Raw genomic sequence first — 20,128 nt, forward strand, 5'->3', positions numbered from 1 at the left:
CACTAAATATTCGCTAGCGTCTTCGTAACTTTGTACACTAATATGCCAGTACGAGTGAGATGCATAAACAGTAAGTTACGCACACGATAGCGAATATATCAATGTCAAACTCGTGGTAAGGCTACTGATGATGAAGACCACGGACGAAACGTGGAACTAAACTCGTATGTGTGTTATGATTTTTGATGTAGGTAGTGTTGGAAACAACCAAAGAGACTGAAAGGTGTTAGTGTTTGGGGGGTTTGAGGTTGAGGGTTGAGGGGAGGTGAGTTGATGGGTCGGGGACTGAGGGGTTGGGAGTTAAGGGATTGGGGTTAGGAGTTAAGGGGTCTGGGGTTAGGGGTCGGGGAATGGCGGTTGAAGGGTTGGTGGTTTAGGGTCGAGAGGTTCAGTGATCAGGGATTGATGTGCTGTGAGGTTGAGTGATCGGGGGGTTTGAGGGATTGGGTCAGTGGCGGGGCGGAGTGTGGATTTAGTGACAGGAATGAATTCCCAGACGGACTCGAAGAAAATTCTGATTATTTAATAAAGTTTACAAATTTCGAGTTAAACATGATTATGTTTTTCATTCATGCGTCACGCTCTTAACAATGTCTTAAAACTAAAAATGGAAAAATAAAAACTTTTATAAAAAAAAGATAAACCGACTTTAAAAAGGATGAAATTAAATATTATCCTTTTTAGGGTTCCGTGTTTAAGTATATGCGTTACCAACTGATGACTGATGCTTGAAGTCGGTGCCAAGCCAAGTAGTAACAATACCAGTCAAAAATAATCAGCTTTATGTATATAAACCCCATTACAACTGCACAAATATTATAAACGTGAAAGTAATTCTGTCTGCCTCTTTGTTACCTTTTCATGGCTAAACAACTGAACCGCATTAGCTGAAATTTGGCATGAAGGTTCCTTGAATTGTTTTATATTGAAATGTAGTCCTCTGGATAAGCGACAGAAAATAACTCAGTCAGTCAATCCCAATCCCACACTTGCGTGCTATGGACTGTTCAAGAATTAGTAAGAAATGCTCTTTAAAAAATACGACGACAAATAAACGCATTAGATTTACACTAATGTGCCGACAAGCATGGTACGAACTGCGCCAAGAAGGTTCAACCGTGTGTTCTGTTCTGAGGTGTGTTCTTAAATACCTACAGAAAGTTCGTTTATTGTCGTCGTGTAACGCTGCGTCTTACACAGGCGAACACTCGCGAACGCGAAGCGACGCGGCGCGGCGCGGCCGGCCCAAGGCGTTCGCGTTCAAAGAGATCGCCCACGTAGGACACTTCTATAGGTAGCAAAGGATTAATTAAGGCGCCGTGCCACGCCGCTTAGCGTTCGCGTGTTGTTCGCCTACGTAGTACGCTGCGTTACGTACATACTTATATAGCCGCAGCCTTATCGAATTGCACCAAAATCACTATGAATATATGGTTCAAAATTTGGCTTGGCACCGACTTTAAACATATCAGTTGGTAACGCATATACTTCAACACGGAACCCTAAAAAGGATAATATTTTATTTCATCCTTTTTGAAGTCGGTTTAACTTTTTTTTTATAAAAGTTTTTATTAACATACCTGCATTGTTCAAGAAAGGTGTGACATGAGTACGAGAGGGTATTTTAAAACAAAATCTGGCACAAGCATTCTGAACCCTTTGAATAAGAAGCCATGACCGTGCGTGAAGGCAAGAACCGTAAGCTACGAGTACAAGACAATAATTAAGTTTTGATAAAACAAGAGCTTCACATAGTCTCACTCGCAAGGCTATAGAAAGAAAATTTTGAATATTATATAAGACTTTTAAACGATAAAAGCAATTCCGAACAATGTCCACCACATGTTTTTGAAAACGCAGATTTGTATCCATGAAGTCCAAGATTTTTTGCTGCGTCGACGCGATCCACTTTCACGTCATCAATCCTAATGTTTGGTTGTTTTGCAATGATGGCATTAGTTTGATTTAATGATCCGAGCACCATATATCTTAATAGGATTAAGGACCAGGCATTTCGCAGATGACCACTCTGTTCGTTATTTAGCCTTACAACAGCGGTAGCGAACTCTCCAGGAGGAAACGATAGAAAAACCTGCAGATGATCCGCGTAAAGATGGTATTTATTAATGGTATCAATCGATCGCGTTTGCTTTTGAGATCAAATGTCTATTTAATTTATTTATTGAAAACAAAGTAAGTTTACAGTTTAAAACCAATTCACTTACATGCTAGGAATACAGATATTAATAGGAAATATACATAAAATACTTATAAAAACATGCGCATAAAAATGGGAAAACAAATTCTAATTGTAAATTTACTTACACGCTAGGAAACAAGAAAATAAAATTGGGAATAATATGAAACAATATCAGTAAAAAACCGGCCAAGTGCGAGTCGGACTCGCGCACGAAGGGTTCCGTACCATTACGAAAAAAAAACAGCAAAAAAATCACGTTTGTTGTATGGGAGCCCCATTTAAATATTTATATTATTCTGTTTTTAGTATTTGTTGTTATAGCGGCAACAGAAATACATCATCTGTGAATCTCATTTCAACTGTCTAGCTATCACGGTTCATGAGATACAGCCGGGTGACAGACGGACAGACGGACAGCGGAGTCTTAGTAATAGGGTCCCGTTTTTACCCTTTGGGTACGGAACCCTAAAAACAAAAACAAAAATGACAGTCAATTTAAATCAGGGATCGTTACCGGTATAATTTAAAATCAGAATATCACGTAGCAATCGAAATATGTACTTATTTCTTTGATATTGTAGAAATTTAGGTAAGGACAATGAGTTATCAGATCACCTAAATGAAATGGAAAAATATCATCATCATCTCCTAGCCGATTTCGGCCACAGCGACTGCGTTTTACCACTGAGAGCGTCGCTGGTGCGCTCTCAGGTGACTGACATAGGCAATTTTTGCAGCGAGTGTGGTCGCACGCAGGTCAGCACCCCTCCGACATAATTGTAACGTATGGCCACAGGTGGTCTGCCTCTGGCCTTTAGCTCGTCGCGCTTAGCGTCGAGTTCTGTGCGCCGCCTAGCTTCAAACTGACGCACCTGCGTCTGCACAATATGCCTCCAACGTGGACGGTCACTGGCTAGGCTCTCCCATGTCGTTGGCTCTATATGAGCACTCTTCATATGCCGCTTCAACACATCTTTGAACCGCAAGAACTGGCCGCCTTGCTTGCGCTTTCCATCTTGCAGTTCGCAGTAGAAGATGCATTTCGCGACTCGATCCTGGGACATGCGGGAGACGTGACCGCACCATCGTAGCTGTCGTCTCATTAGGTAGGCCTCCATTCCAGCGACATCGGCACGCCTAAGGATCTCCGTGTTCCCAACACGGTCGGACCAATGGACGCCCATAATTTTGCGGAGGCATCTCAAATGGAAGCTGTCCAATGAGCGAATATGCTTACGATACAGGCACCACGTTTCTGAGGCATACAAGAGATTTGGCAGGACAATAGCCATGTATACAGCTACTTTAGTCGGAAGCTTTATATCGTGTGACCGAAACACCTTGGAACAAAGTTTGCCAAACGCTGCTGCAGCGGCTCCTATTCTGCAGTTTATTTCGTTGTCAAGGTGACACTTAGCTGTAATCGTGCTACCCAGGTATTTAAACTGCTCTACTCGCTTAAGTGAGTCCCGGCCGAGTTTAATGTCAACCTGCGGATTGGCAATTGTGTCAAGGACCAGAACTTCAGTCTTCTTGACACTTATTTTAAGGCCAAATCTTTGACATGACTCATCAAGACTCGACATAAGCTGCTGTAGAGCTCCTGGGTAATCGGTCACAAAACATAAATCGTCTGCATACATCATCTCCGTTATGATTGCGTGAGACACTTTAGTGCGCGCCTTAAGCCGGGCTAAGTTGAATATGCCACCATCGGAGCGATAACGAATACGGATGCCGTCAGAAGAAGTTTGCAGTGCCTCCCGAACTACTACTGCGAAGTACAAGGCGAACAGAGTGGGCGCAAGCATACAACCCTGCTTCATGCCACAACTGACAGAGAAAAACTCTTGATTGTTCGCCCTTGACACTTACGCAGCATTGCATGTTGTCATGCAATAGTCGGATCATCCTAATAAACTTTTCCGTGCATCCCAGTTTCGCCAAAACCACCCATAAAGCTTCGCGAGGCACGCTGTCGAAAGCTTTTTCGAGGTCCACAAAGCATAGATACAATGGTTGACCTTGCTCTCTACATTTCTCTTGAAGTTGCCGTATAGAGCCTCGCAGGTGCCTCTATCTGGCCGGAAGCCAAATTGGGTCTCAGGTAGGATGCTTTCCGATAATGGCAACAGGCGGTTTAGAAGTATACGGGCAAAGACTTTCCCTGGAGAAGTTAGGAGGGAAATGCATCTATAGGTGTTGCAATCCGAACGGTCTCCTTTGTTCTTATATAGGGAGCAGATGCGAGATACTCGAAATTCAGCAGGTACTCGCTCTTCTTCCCACATATTAGAGAACAGCGTCCAGATCGCCTCCTGAAGCTCTGTCCCTCCGTACTTTAAAAGCTCTCCAGGTACATTGTCAATGCCCACCGCCTTCTTATTTTGTGGTTGTAGTATGGCAGTGACCACCTCACACAGCGACAGAGGCTCATCCAGTTTATGTTCTGTAGGCAGTGCTGGAATCAAGTCAATATGCTGCATATCTGCAGCACGGTCAACATTTAACAATTTGTTAAAATGTTCTGCCCACCTCCTGAGTACGTCAAGCTTGTTGGTAAAAAGTTTAGTGCCATCGAAAGACTTTAAGGGTACAGAACTTCGATTTATTGGACCAACAAGCTGGCGAATCTCATTATGAAATGCACCCAACTGGTTCGTGTCGGAAAGCCACTGTATGCACTTGGCTTTGTCGTGCCACCACTTGTCCTTTACTTCCCTAATTCTTTTTCTAATGAGAGGACCATTCTGCTTAACTGCGTGTGCTTGGTCACTACGATTCAAACGCAACAGATCCCGGTGTTTCCTAAGTGCCTCAGTCAGTGTTTCGTCGTTGTCATCAAACCAGTCGTCACGTTTACATGATTTTACACCAAGTATCTGTGAGGCGGTGTCAACTAGTCTGGACGACACTGCATTCCAGTTATTAATAGGGTCACCACTGTCATAATTTAAAGTTTGAATCGCATTCGTGACCGCCTGAGCATAGCTCTTCCTACCTTCTAGAAATTGTAATTTCTCTACATCTAGTCGCTGGGATTTCACTCCTTGAGATCTACGAGGTAAGTGGAGACGCAGTCTTAACTTTGTAATGACTAGCCTATGGTGACTCCAACAATGGGCTCCTCGCATCACGCGAGTGATACGGACTTGGGAAGTATTATTCTGCCTCACGATAACGTAATCTATCAAGTGCCAGTGCTTGGACCTAGGGTGCATCCATGTTGTTTTATATTTAGCGGGTAATCTAAAGACATAGACATAGACATAATTTATTGGTAATAAGATATTACAGGTCACAATTTTCTACACATCACCTATTTTTCATTTATATCACTCATAAATATATATTTTTTATTAAACAATTCCATATTACAGTATTCTTTATAATCTATTATACATATTACACTATTAACTATTCTTTATCCATACTAATCCATACTAATATTATAAATGCGAAAGTCCGTCCGTCTGTCCGTCTGTGTGTTGCCTCCTCACGCCCAAACCGCTGAACCGATTGAGCCGAAATCCGACACAGAGATAGTTCGAGTCCCGGGGACGGACATAGGGCAGTGTTTATTCCAGAAATCGCCCTTTAGGGGGGTGAAAAGGGGGTGGAAATTTGCATGGGGAATCAATAAGCACTGAACCGATTTACATGAAATTGGGTATGGAGGCAGTTTGAGTCCCCGGGAAGGACATCAGGCAGCTCCGACCCCAAAATCTCCTCTCTTCTCCTCTCTTCTCTTCTCCTCTCTTCTCCCCTCTCATCTCCACTCCTCTCCTCTCTTCTCTTCTCCTCTCTTCTCTTCTCTTCTCTCCTCCTCTCCCCTCCCCCACCCCTCCCCTCTCCTCTCTCATCCCATCCTCTCCTCTCTCCCCTCCGCCTCCCCTCTCCTCTCTCCTCCTCACTCCTCGCCTCGCCTCGCCACGCCCCGACTCCCACGTCAACGTCTTCCTAAGGCTTAAGGTACTAGCTTTTGCCCTACAACATAGTGTTAGTAATAGCAAGATCAAATTTGGCGCACAGTGACAGTAAAAGCAAGCCGTTGCTGTTCATTTTACCAACACCATGCCTTCCCAGCACCCTAGGCCAAGCCTGGCAGTCACGACCGACTCGAGCATTAAAATCGCCCAGCAGCAAAATCTGTTCCCTGGGTTGGATCTTAGAAAGAGCTTGGGTGAGCTCTTCGTAAAATATTTCTTTGATGTCATCGCTCCTTTGCAAAGTCGGCGCATAGACTCCGATAATATTGAGGTAATTTTTGTTCTGTAAATGAATACGCAGTGTTGTCACACGGTCCGAGATGTGAATGGGACATTCCTCCAATTTGTTGACCAGACTATTTCTGACCGCGAATCCAACACCAGATTGCCTTGGTTCTGAAGATGGTGTGCCTTTCCAAAAGAATGTGTAACCACCACCGTGTTCCACCAGTTCACCCTCGTCAGCTAGGTGAGTTTCACTGAGAGCAGCGACATCAATATTGTAGCGACGGAGTTCACGGGCCACAATGGCGGTTTTGCGCTCAGGACATTGGTTACCTTCGCGGTCAAGAAGGGTACGGACATTCCATGCGCCAAAAGTCATGTCACAGGGTTTAAGTTTGTTATTAATCTTATTTTTCGGTTTTCGACCACGTATAAGGTGATGCAGAGGCAGCCGCGGTTACTACCCCCGTTTTAAGTGGGACAAGCCTTTTTTGGGACACCTTTTCTAGTCCCTTCCCCGGCTGAGCGGGGGAAGCAGGGCCTCCCTAGATAGGGCTGCTTCGTCACTTAGGGTGCTGCCGAATCCGCACTGTTAACCCATTGCAGTGCAAAAGCGACCACTCTCCCTGAGCCGCCTATGTGCAGACATCATCCACAGCCTGGTTAGCATCATAACCAGACCCCTCTGACTCTGTCCATCGCCACAGGTCTTACAGGTAGATCGGAGTTCTATGTGAGAAAGCAGTCAGATTGCGCAGGACATATTAAAGTGCATAAATGTTCGCGCTGACACAAATGCACTCTCTCGTCCTTATCCCTCTTATCCTGATGGAACATGAGACCGCTACGATCAGAGAGAGGCTCGGATGCAGACATCTGCGGAGATGTCGTTCCGGGTTTATATTATTAAGTTTTCCGTTATACCGCCATCAGTCGGCCCAGAGCCTCGTCCGTTGTCCGGCAGGATGCACCACGAGCAGGTGAGGTTGGTGGGAGCACTAAGGTGATATTTGTTTTCCCTTGCATCCCAAAAAATATACATAACAACCGAGATACCGAAATTAAATACCGGTTAATTTGTATGAAAAATATACCGGTATTCGATCCCTGATTAAAATTATAAAAATAAGAAATTGCCTAACAGTTTTGCACAAATGTGCTAAACGATCGGCGAACTTGTCAGCGTCTACAGACTGAGTGATCATTACATGGAGCAATGATAAAGCACGCGTGGTAGGTGCGTGCCTCGCGCGTAACACGTGCGAGCGGACGGCCGCAGCAACACACACGGCCGGCGACGCGGTGCGACCACCCCGTCCACATCCCGCGGTACCCTCCTAGGAACTAACAACCCTATCCTCTCTAACACCTCTGGGCAACTTTGTGATGAACGATTGAGAGATAGAGTGCACCAGGAGCAACAACTTCCGCCTCAATCCGAGCGTGTCTAGCCCAACCATCCCCGAGACAAAGATGGAAGGGTAGAGGTACGGGTAATATCCATAGGCTTTTTTATACAACCAGCGTGCAAATTTCTCATACGGATCCCAGACCATACTCCAACTTGCTGCGCGCGATCTATATGGGACCCATTGCATTAATGCAATACAAAAGTCAGAAATTATAGGCAAAATCCGACAGTCTTACTTCACTCGCGAAACGCTCCTATCAAAACGATAAGTGAACGTGACATCAAGGTCACTGAGAGCCCATTTTGAATGTATGGACAAAACAAGAAAATAACGTTTTTGTCGGTGAAATATTGTGTTTACATACATATAGTTGCTATACAATCTTTTTTTGATACAATGTAAGGAATCGAATGGTACCTTTTTCTACTCGTCGAGTATAATCTGTGTATTACAACTTCATATGCAACACTACAACCTTACTCTTTTCAACGTTGGATAGTCTATGGCACTTCCGACTTAAGCATAAGAATTTTATCGATACGGTTTAGTCAAGGCGGCTGAAAGCTAATTGTAGATGGTTTGAGACAACTCGACCAACTCGTCGTATGAAATTTATAACTGAAAGAAAAATTGTATTTAATAAACCAATGTTAAATAAAACTTCATAATTAAACTCTCTGTATAAGTATTAAACTTTGTATCTGAGGCCGAGAAACTGTCGGATAAAGTTTCAAAGCCATTCAAATAAAAAAAAAATGTTTTGACAGGAGCATGTAGGATATTTTCATGTACGTAATAATCGTCTGTTTAACGCGATAAAATGGATCCTCATGAAAAATATAGACGTTTGACTGTAACACAGTTAAAAGCACTTTTACGGGAACGCGAGGCATCTGTAATAGTACATTATTGTCGAGGCTCGGAAGTAGCTACTTGCTGGCTGAGGATTCGTTTTAAACGGACGACCTTGGGAGTCCGTTTAATTGAATCCGAAGCCAGCAAGTAGCCTTCCAGCCGAGTCATATATAGTGCTTTTCTCAAAAATGGCGCAATAAATGCAAATATAATAGAAATATTTTACAGAAGCAACATTCTTATGTATATATTTTCACAGAAAAAACTAAAAAGATTTGCTTTGCCGCCGTTTTATTTTTTTAATTAAAAATGGAAGTGTATTTTTCTGCTGAAAATACGCCAACCTATTTGAGACACCTAAATAGTCGCGGTACCAACATTATAATAAAGTACTGATCATCTGTTTGGCTGTTTAATGGACCTATGCCTTCATTTGATATGGCCACTTCAACTTTTAAAAAGTTTGGAACTCGACAAATAATGGAATTTGTATGCAACATTGCAGTCCCGAAATCGAGACTGCAATGTTTTTAACTTTTTAATTTTTTGATGACCATAAACTACGCACTTCGCGACCTACTTTTTAACCGGCAACGTCGACTTTGCCGTCCATTTTTGAGAAAAAGATAAATAAATCCTTTATTCTTACATTGATACGAACTACACCTGACCTGTTTCAATGAAGTGATGCAGCGCAAACTAATTCAATTTAAATTATGTATAATAATCCAAATAAAAAGTGTTTTGTTCATTTTCTGTCAAGCGATGCCACAGCCCAAACTTTTAAGCCCCTCATTCACATTCCTATATACATGGTAGTCCGCCTCGTATTCCGCCCCATTATTTAGGATTGGGAATGTGGCCGCGGGACTACATGGAGTCCTACAAAACCCAGGTAGGATGCCTCTTTGGTCCTACAAGTCCTACAAGCCCCGCCCACCGCTGCAGTCCGCCGCGCACGATTGTCTGTGGGTTGACGTCCTACGTAGCAGGACTGCAATGTAGCGAATTGGACCGTGAATGTTAATGCAGGACTGCAGTCCGCCATTTTGTTTACAATGAAAAACACGGGCTTAGCAGATTTTATTGAAATATATAAAAGAATTCGATGTGTATGTGATCAAAAATCACCAAAATCGCAATATTTTTTTAGAAATAGCACATACCGGAATTGCAAGACCACCGCATCTCTATTATCACTAGATATTCTAGTTTATTGCAAGAGCGATAGGGAGGCAGATAGCGAAATTTCGATTTTCATCATTCGTGGTAGGTCCTCTGGTTGGTAGGACTGCAATGTAGGAAGTGTGTGAGCTATATCCTACTCCGCAGTCCTGCGAGGCGGACTGCAAGGTAGGAGTGTGAATGGGGCTTATTTTTTTTATTCAAAGAAAAAAGGTGGGGCCAAACTAATGTCATGTCACAAACTCTAGTGGCGCCACCTAGTAGCAAAGTTTGGCAGCCGCCTTCCCCATTATAAACATTTTGAAAATAGAACAAATTTACATTTCGATAAAATATTTCTTGTTTAAGGAGATTCGATTCAATCCAAATTAGCCTACTTAAACACGCTGCTGCGTCGCATCTGCTTTGTGATTGTGCTAACAAAAACATTTTATTTTATGTTGTAGTTGTAGTAGAAACAATTGCTTCATATGTCAAAAACGCGCATGTGACACCCTTCATATGGCAACATCCATACCCTACGAAAACCGCTTAGCGTTGCTTGTTAGTTTCCATATAGGCTATGGTGGCCGAAATCGAGAAAAAAAATTGAATTTAGCGCGGAGCAGGTACCAGGGCCTCATGAGTTACGAGGAGGTGTCGTTGACCAACCCGCCGGGGGCGCCGGGCCCGGCGGCCGGGGCGCGTACGAGTATGAAGGTATCGCGGGCTGCGGCAGCTCGCATATCTTAGCTGTATACTTTTGGTTTGTTTACCTATATGATTCTACTAGTTGAAAGTATTATTTTTTTGTCTCGTAAAAAAGGATTGTATACAATAGTGATATAATCAATAGTGAATTACCTATTAGCACGTGTATCGTACAACGTTTTACAGTACATATGGCCCTTTAAACTTTCGACATATGCACGAAAAGTGCTCTTTACGCACTAGTGCGAGAAAGAAGCACCATATGTACTGTAAACTCTCTGCGGTCGTGTTTTAATTTATCGCCACTCGTTTCGAGTTTCCTCTTTTCCGCACTTGTATCGTAAATAACTATTTTGTGGACTTAGTCGTTGCCGTCGTTGGCGAAATATTAAGCTCTAATAAATTTACATATGTAGGTAAATACATTACATAAAACGAAGTATACTTCTCACATCATATTATAATACCTGTTATACTTGTTTATGTATTTCTTATTAAAGAGGAGCACACCTTTCGGACTATTTCAAGCATGAATTTCAGCACACGATTTTAGCACGCGCACGCGCGCAAGCAAAAATACATCACGATTCAGGCGTACGTCATCCTCGTGCATTTAATGAATAAGTAGCATAACTACTAGTTATGTTTCAAATAAATACTGCGTCTGAAAGCGAAATACGATATTTCAAAGCTTTATTGAGGATTCAGGCGATAGGCTGACTAAATATCCATCTATAGCAAAAATTAAGAATGTAGGATTTGTACGAAAAGGACTTATTTTATTAACTCTTGATTGAAGTTAAGGTAACATTTTGTTAACAGAGGCCGTGCAACTGCCAGAGGGCGAGCAAACGATGCCATTGTTTTCGTCCGCACAGCAACGAAATATGGCTCTTCTCGAGATACTCTACAGGATGGAAGTGAGTACCTTTTGTTACGCTCACGACTCAATTTAAACTAATACAATACGTCACTGTCTAAGTATGCGGCACCCGAGCATAGGGCCTCTGGATTTAAAAACTTTTTTAAAGTGTATTTTTTTGTGTCAAGCTGTGTAAACGTTACTGCAACACGTGTTACGTTCTTTAGTATGCAAAACTTCACCCTTGGAGGCGGCGCAAGCCTTAGTATCAACGTTACAGCGTAGTTATTGATAATGAATATGCACCACACATACTGTACAAGTGTACATTTAAGCTTTATATTTACTTACGTATATATATTTATCTTTATCTATGTATTTATATATTATATATATCGTTGTCTGAGTACCCATAACACAAGCCTCCTTGAGCTTATTACCGCGTGGGACTTAGTCAATTTGTGTAAGAATGTCCCTATTATATTTATTTACTAATTGGTTTCATATGTGGTAAGAAGAAGTGTTGAGTACATTTATGTAATTATATGACCGGCGCCGCCAGACCCGACGCTCCGTCCTTGGGCTTGTACAACCTCTGCCTACTGTTTCGGGCATGCGAATGTGCTCAATATACCTACCCGACGAAATATCATTCTGGGAGCATGCTAATCACCTTCGTGGCTATTGTTCTTCGCCCTTGGAAATTACTACACTATGGTTTCTGCATACGTGGTCAGCATCAATAATTAATCATATTTGAAATTTAAACAAGCACCTTAAATTTGAGATCGTTTAAAGTGATAATATCGAACAAGTGTCGTACCAAAGAGGACATAATAAGATAGAGCGGTACTGTCATAGTAAATTTTGTAACCACTGTAAATTCACTGCCATCTATCGACATACTTTAAAACTGAAAATGAAGATTTATAAAAATACGTTAAAATGTATTTAAATATGTATGAATGTTTTTTTTATTTGCATTTTTTATTTTTATATGATTTTGACCCATGCTCTTTCACTGATATGCGTTAAAATTATAAATAACAAACGAAACCGTCAACGCCCTCTATACGAGAGTAGGCCAAAACTAGTGGCGTCATCTGATCGAGAATCAAATTTTCGTGAATTTCGAGGCACCTTTTTTCCTTAAACTGTATCCATCTATTACGGAGTTATATCTATCTTTGCTAGTACTTACTTTAAAGTTACACTTAGGCTGTAATTTAGGTAAGGGAACTTTACACCGGGAACTATCAGATCAGAACTGTACCTCTACCATCAGTTGCCAGAGTAAATTTCACTTACTTTAAGTGAATAAACGCGCCGTACGTCACATATTTACGTCGGTTTACGTATTATGTGCCCAACTTCACTCCACTGCAAACAATGCTGTCCCTTTCTAAGTTATACTAAAAAACAGAGCAAGAATTATATCGGAGTATTGTACAGCGCCTCTAGGTGTCACCTAAAGAACTAAATATCAAACGTATGAGTAAACGGTAAATTACCTATCGAAATCCTTAGCAAACTACCAGTTTTGACATTGACATATTTACTCACGTCTACGCGGTCAACGTAATTTACTTTCTTGTATATATGTATGTGTTTATTGTTAATTTAATATTAATAATATTATTTAAGCTATCATATAATGTTTATAATTCTCTGAATTCAAAATTCTGGGCTAAATCATCAGTGGCGTGCCTAGAGTTTTGGAGTAAGGCAAGCCGAAAGATTATGTTTTCGTAATAACTGTCCAATCTTCACTCTTTGTACTCAAATGAATTTCCTAGCGTATCGAGGCGAGCTAATCATAGCGCACAGGGCATACTCATACTACTACTAGATATAATTTTACAAACATATCAGGGCCTACCGCGAACACCGAAGTTTGCAAGTTGCAGGCATTTTTCTCTGTCACATTAATTATTTACGCCTAAATTGAAGTAAAACAACAATCCCTTGTGTTTTGTAAACGGCCGTACAGAATTTTCTCTTATGCGAATGACTTATCTGAGAATACAAAAGTCGTGTGTTGATTTTGGCGCGGAAATGATATCCCGTTTTTCTACAAAGTTTAACGATTTTACCTTGCCTTCGTTGAGTAATACGTGGACACATCCCTTCCCTTCACAAGAAACGACTTCATCCATAGTTAATGTAGCCACTTTCATAAGTTTTACAAACAAATTAGAGGACAAATTGTAAGTACAAACGCGTACCTGAACAAGGCCACATCGACTAAATAATAATATACTTGAAGTTGATTATTAAACACGAACTATGCAGCTAACTTCATACCAAATAAAATTGCTATAGTTTGTCAAACATGAATCTAGATTCATGCTCATTTCAAACATAGACAGAGAGAATCATACTATCTTTGTCTTTCACTGGTACTAGCACCCAAAAGAAAAGGATGAGTATAGTTTTTTTGTTCTTATTTACTGCCAATTTGGTTTAACCAACTATAGTCGGTAAATAAGGCCCCATACGCACGAGTTTTTGCAACGCGCGTTAAAAAAGCGTTTGAATGACAAATCCCTTCCCTTCACAAGAAACGACTTCATCCATAGTTAATGTAGCCACTTTCATAAGTTTTACAAACAAATTAGAGGACAAATTGTAAGTACAAACGCGTAACTGAACAAGGCCACATCGACTAAATAATAATATACTTGAAGTTGATTATTAAACACGAACTATGCAGTTAACTTCATACCAAATAAAATTGCTATAGTTTGTCAAACATGAATCTAGATTCATGCTCATTTTAAACATAGACAGAGAGAATCATACTATCTTTGTCTTTCACTGGTACTAGCACCCAAAAGAAAAGGATGAGTATAGTTTTTTTGTTCTTATTTACTGCCAATTTGGTTTAACCAACTATAGTCGGTAAATAAGGCTCCATACGCACGAGTTTTTTCAACGCGCGTTAATAAAGCGTTTGAATGACAAATGGATAACCATGTATGTATTCACACGAAGGCGGTTTTTAAGCGCGGCGTTTTTTAGGGTTCCGTAGCCAAATGGCAAAAAACGGAACCCTTATGGATTCGTCATGTCTGTCTGTCTGTCTGTCCGTCCGTATGTCACAGCACAGCCACTTTTTTCCAAAACTATAAAAACTATAATGTTAAAACTTGGTAAGTAGATGTATGTTGTGAACTGCATTAAGATTTTCACACAAAAATAGAAAAAAAAAATTAGAACTGAAACTCAAAATTTTTTTTTCATCAAACCCATACGTGTGGGGTATCTATGGATAGGTCTTTAAAAAATGATATTGAGGTTTCTAATATCATATCTTTATAAACTGAATAGTTTGCGCGAGAGACACTTCCAAAGTGGTAAAATGTGTCCCCCCCCTGTAACTTCTAAAATAAGAGAATGATAAAACTGAAAAAAATATATGATGTACATTACAATGCAAACTTCGACCAAAAATTGGTTTGAACGAGATCTGGTAAGTAGTTTTTTTAATACGTCATAAATCGTAAACCGCAATTTACTATTCACTCACGTTTCGCATAAAAAATACATTGTTAAAATTATGTAATGTACGGAACCCCGTATTCACTTGAAATTTACACAAGATCTTACAGTACCTATATAATAAATAACGTAACGTAATAACTTTACCACTTTGCAAGTGTCTCTCGCGCAAACTATTTAGTTTAGAAAAAATGATATTAGAAACCTCGATATCATTTTTGAAGACCTATCCATAGATACCCCACACGTATGGGTTTGATGAAAAAATATATTTTGAGATTCAGTTCCAAGTATGGGGAGCCCCCAAAATTTATTGTTTTTTTTTTGTGTGAAAATCATAATGCGGTTCACAGAATACATCTACTTACTAAGTTCCAACAGTATAGTTCTTATAGTTTCAGAGAAAAGTGGCTGTGACATACGGACGGACAGACAGACAGACAGACAGACATGACGAATCTATAAGGGTTCCGTTTTTTGCCATTTGGCTACGGAACCCTAAAAATGGTATAGGTCAGTTGAACAGTATTATCGCAGTGTTCCACTCCTGATATGCCTGCATTGAAAATAAAAAACTTATACGTATTTATAAATGAAACATCCCAAGGATAATGTGCGTACGAAAGCTTAACCTTTTCCACGCCAAAGACGTATATATTGGCACCGCAGGTTCAACGCCGATGACGTATGAGTCGTAAGTAAAAATAGCGTTTTAAAAGGTCCAGATTATCTGGATAATATAAAAAAAAATCTTCTTTTGGGTATAACATATTTAAATAAATATTCTTCCGTTCCCAAGTAAAATTTACAATTCAGTTGTGTATTTAAAAAGAAATTCGTGATTTTTAGGGTTCCGTACCTCAAAAGGAAAAAATGGAACCCTTATAGGATCACTCGTGCAACTGTCTGTCTCTCCGTCTGTCACAGCCTATTTTCTCCGAAACTACTGGACCGATCAAGTTGAAATTTGGTATACATATGTAAGTTTGTGGCCTAAAACGTACCTACATGTAAAGTAAATAAATGAATTTTAAACATGAGGGGGGTAAATCAGAAAATTGAAAAATGAAATTTTTCTAACTGTCGTGTTACATATCAAATGAAAGAGCTCATTGTGAGAATCTCAAATATATATATTTTTATAATTTTAGGATAGACAGTTTAGAAGTTATTCAGGAACATATGCAAAAAATGACCATCCCCCCCTTTATCTCCGGAACTACTGGGTCTAAAATTTTGAAAAAAATACATAAAAAAGGTCTTTACCTATAGACCACGGAAAAATGTAATAGAAAGTTCACTTATTGTTGATGGTGCACTCTTAGATTCCAGACAATGAAATGAAAAAGATAGCATCTTTTGCCTAATTATGTAGAAAAGCAGGTAAAACCACCCACTTTTCTAGTAGCATTTCGTTTTTGTAAGGGTCGCAGTTCTAACCTAACCTACTTTTCTGATAGCATTTCGTTTCTGTAAGGGTCACAGCTCTAACCTAACCTAACCTACTTTTCTGATAGCAGTTCTGTTCTGTGAGAATCGCAGTTCAAAACCCACCCACCCACCTAACCCACTTTACTAGTAGCATTTCCGGGTCCGGGTCTGGGTCCGGATCCGAGTCCGGGTCCGTGTCCGGCTGTCCGGGTCCAAGTTTGGGTCTGAGCTCGGTCCGGGTCCGGGTCCGAGTTGGGGTCCATGTCCAGACCCGGGTCCGGGTCCGAGTCCGGGTCCAAGTTTAGGTCTGGGTCCATAAGGAAGAGAACAAATCGCCAAACGTGAACTATGTGTCATTGAAGAGTTCCATTCTGATCATCATCAGCAGTTCCACTACATCAAATGTCACTTTTTTTAATGTAAATGCTGGATTTATTGATGAAAATACAAAAATCACTATATGTATGCCTTTCACATTTGAGGAGTTCCCTCGATTCCTCATGGATCCCATCATCAGAACTCGAGCTTGACAAAAATGTTTCTTGAAAACCTAACTTGCTTAACAAACATAACGAAGAGGACAAATCGCCAAACGTGAACTATGCGTCATTGAAGAGTTCCGTTCTGATCATCATCAGCAGTTCCACTTCATCAAATGTCACTTTTTTAAATGTAAGTGCTTGATTTGTTGATGAAAATACTAAAATCACTATATGTATGCCTTTAACATTTGAGGAGTTCCCTCGATTCCTCATGGATCCCATCATCAGAACTGCTTTTTAACAAAAACGGGACCAATCTGTATGTATATACTTACAATCAAAAAAAGAATTTTCAAAATCGGTCCAGAAATGACGGAGTTATGGAGTAACAAACATAAAAACATACAACCGAATTGAGAACCTCCTCCTTTGAAATCTTGAAGTCGGTTAAAAATGCTTTGCTTTGATTGAATTCGGACTGATGATTCATTCTTAAAATCAATTTTGGCTATGTACCGATACCAGCGCCATCTACCGGGTCCAATTGTGATTTTGAACTACAAATCGGTTTCAGTAGATAAATCAAATTGGCATAAACCTACCGAAAAAAAAAATATACAAAAAATAACTGTACTATACAATAAATAAAATAAAATGTAGAAATAACAATAACAAAATACGAAAATAATAAAAATAAAATATAATTAAAATATTTTCTCTACCCGTCGACTGTAATGGTTGAATTAAGATTTCGTATACAAAACTGTAATTGGGTACTTTTCATGTATGGGCTCACAACTCAACTATATTAGCATTGTTCTATTTTTTTAACCCTCCATTTTTATTTTATTTTCTGAAAATATAGGTTCATTTAAGATACCAATTTGAATGATTTAGTAATTCATGGCTCGGTTGAATATTTATAATTTATTGAAAATATGAGATACGACTTCTCGTAAATTACATGTCGTGGCTGTTGATAAAGCACAAGCAACAACAAGCATTAAAAAATATGTAGTTGTCATTGTCAATCATGAATCTAGTATAGATCTGGAATAGGCATGAGTGGTGGGGGGAACTGTCAGAACGGGACAGTCTTATGTATCTTTCAGAAGGAGTAGCAGAGAAAGCGTTATTATTGTCACTTCTACAGGATCCTACCTTCTATGTTGTCAATTGATTGTAATTGTCATCTGTCATTAATGTTAGTATAACGCTTTTCTATAAATAATATCGTCGTATTATTTGAATCCCTAAATCAATAATCTCAAAATACGCTAAATTTGTGAAAGCTGATTCCACAAATCTGCCTTAAGTTATATACCTTAGTTTTATTGGATGTATATAGGTATAATGTACAAATTTCTAGAGAAGGCGGAGAATGTAGTTATAGCAAGAATAGTGCCTGGGCGTGGGCATAGATTTAATAATAAACTATACAATTATTTTCTGGATCAACAAGAGTAGAACCTAAATTAACTCCAACTGAATGCTACTAAACAAAGCCCTCAATGTCAACTTCACGTGCAGAACATGTTGAACATATAATGTATACACTTTTTTGGGAAACAGGTTTTTCCTAAATTAATAAAAAAGTAAAAAATAAGATGTTTTATTTTTCACAACTCTTTATTAACTTTAGTTTTGTCCGCCATGATCGTGATATCAGCAGCTTGAGCCTTGAACTGCAACTTGTAGGTACCTGGAAATTAGAAATTATCTTTTCAGTTTTATGTTGTATTTTGAGTATAACTATGTATTTTTGTATGTATATGATTTATTGCTTGCAAGGTGGTTATAAGTTACATATATGTATGTCTGTTTGTTGAATTCAACTTCAAATCAGTAAAACGGAGCTAGTAGCGGACAAGCTGTGTTAAACGGTTTGTCTTTAGATATTCTGGCCACATCATCACAGAAAATAAATAGGTAATAGTGACCCGACCACCAAAATGGACTTTTAAATATTCGTAGTAAAATAATATTAATTTTATACTTACATCGACGTGATCCTCACAGCAATATTGTGTGTAACACTTGAAGTATTCCATTCCACATTTACTTCACGACAACACCGTCTTTCACGTAGGTCTTCGCGGACTATAATTTTTGTAAATCATTCCCACAAGTGGAAACAAGGTTTTTGATATATTAAGCAATCAAAATCTACTGTTTAGGTATTAAAAATTATAAATCAAATCGTAAGAAACTAGCGGTTTAACTGAAATTTTTTATTATGACAATTGATGACAATGACATCTTTGACAATTACGTGAGTGACGGATTTATTTACTATGGTTCGATAACTTTTACTATACGATGACATTATTATATTCAGCCTCGCGAGAAGGTCAAACTAAGGTCATCAGTATATTTGTTGAAATATCTTCAATCCTCGATTATTATATCGCAGCAAATGTCGGAAACTGTTTAAAAACGATTACGAAATGGTTTTCGAAATAGAACATTTAAAAAAAAATGAACAATCCTAATTATTTGACTAATCAGGTGGCGCCGCGGTCCAGTGGAAAAGACACCAACGTGCGACTATTTCATGAGTAATACCAAAGATAGATATAACTCCGTAATAGATGGATACAGTCTAAGGAAAAAACGTGCCTCGAAAATCACGAAAATTTGATTCTCGATCAGATGGCGCCACTAGTTTTGGCCTACACTCGTATAGAGGGCGTTGACTGTTTCGTCTGTTATTTATAATTTTAACGCATACCAGTGAAAGAACATGGGTCAAAATCATATAAAAATAATTAATGCAAATAAAAAAATCATTTATCTATATTTAAATACATTTTATCGTATTTTTATAAATATTTATTTTTAGTTTTAAAGTGTGTCGACAGATGGCAGTGAATTTACTGGGGTTACAAAATCTACTATGACAGTACCGCTCTAGTATAAGTTACTCTATGGTAATACCTATTCATATATTATGCACGCGTTGATGTCTTGTACTTCTGAGATACTTACCTAATTCTCTTTAATTATTTAGGTTTTATTGTAGAAAAAGTATTATTTTAGATGACTCGTAGAAAAAGTATTGTATACAATAGTGATATAATCAAGCTTTTCAATCTCGTACCTTCACTAGGCCACTCAGCAAGCTTCGTGGCCTATACACGGTACTCGACTGAAAGCTCTCCATTATATCACGATTGTATAAAATACTATTTTAATGAGTTAAGTAAAAATTAAAATAAAAATAAAAAATAGTAAATAACTATATGAAATAATTAATATACACTAATTAAGAAAGAAATGTAAATAATACGGTATAA

General features: G+C 39.3%; 1 protein-coding gene across 1 annotated transcript in view; it reads left to right on the forward strand.

Moving 5' to 3' along the window:
• LOC134754881 (heparan-sulfate 6-O-sulfotransferase 2) overlaps positions 1-20,128 on the forward strand; it is a 170,215-nt gene that overhangs the window by 42,796 nt on the left and 107,291 nt on the right. The window contains exon 3 of the mRNA XM_063691340.1: positions 11,379-11,476. Within this exon, the coding sequence (XP_063547410.1) occupies positions 11,379-11,476 (98 nt within the window). The remainder of the gene's footprint in view (positions 1-11,378; positions 11,477-20,128) is intronic.

This window comes from Cydia strobilella, chromosome Z (genome assembly GCF_947568885.1).
Source record: "Cydia strobilella chromosome Z, ilCydStro3.1, whole genome shotgun sequence".
Taxonomy (NCBI): Eukaryota; Metazoa; Arthropoda; class Insecta; order Lepidoptera; family Tortricidae; genus Cydia; species Cydia strobilella.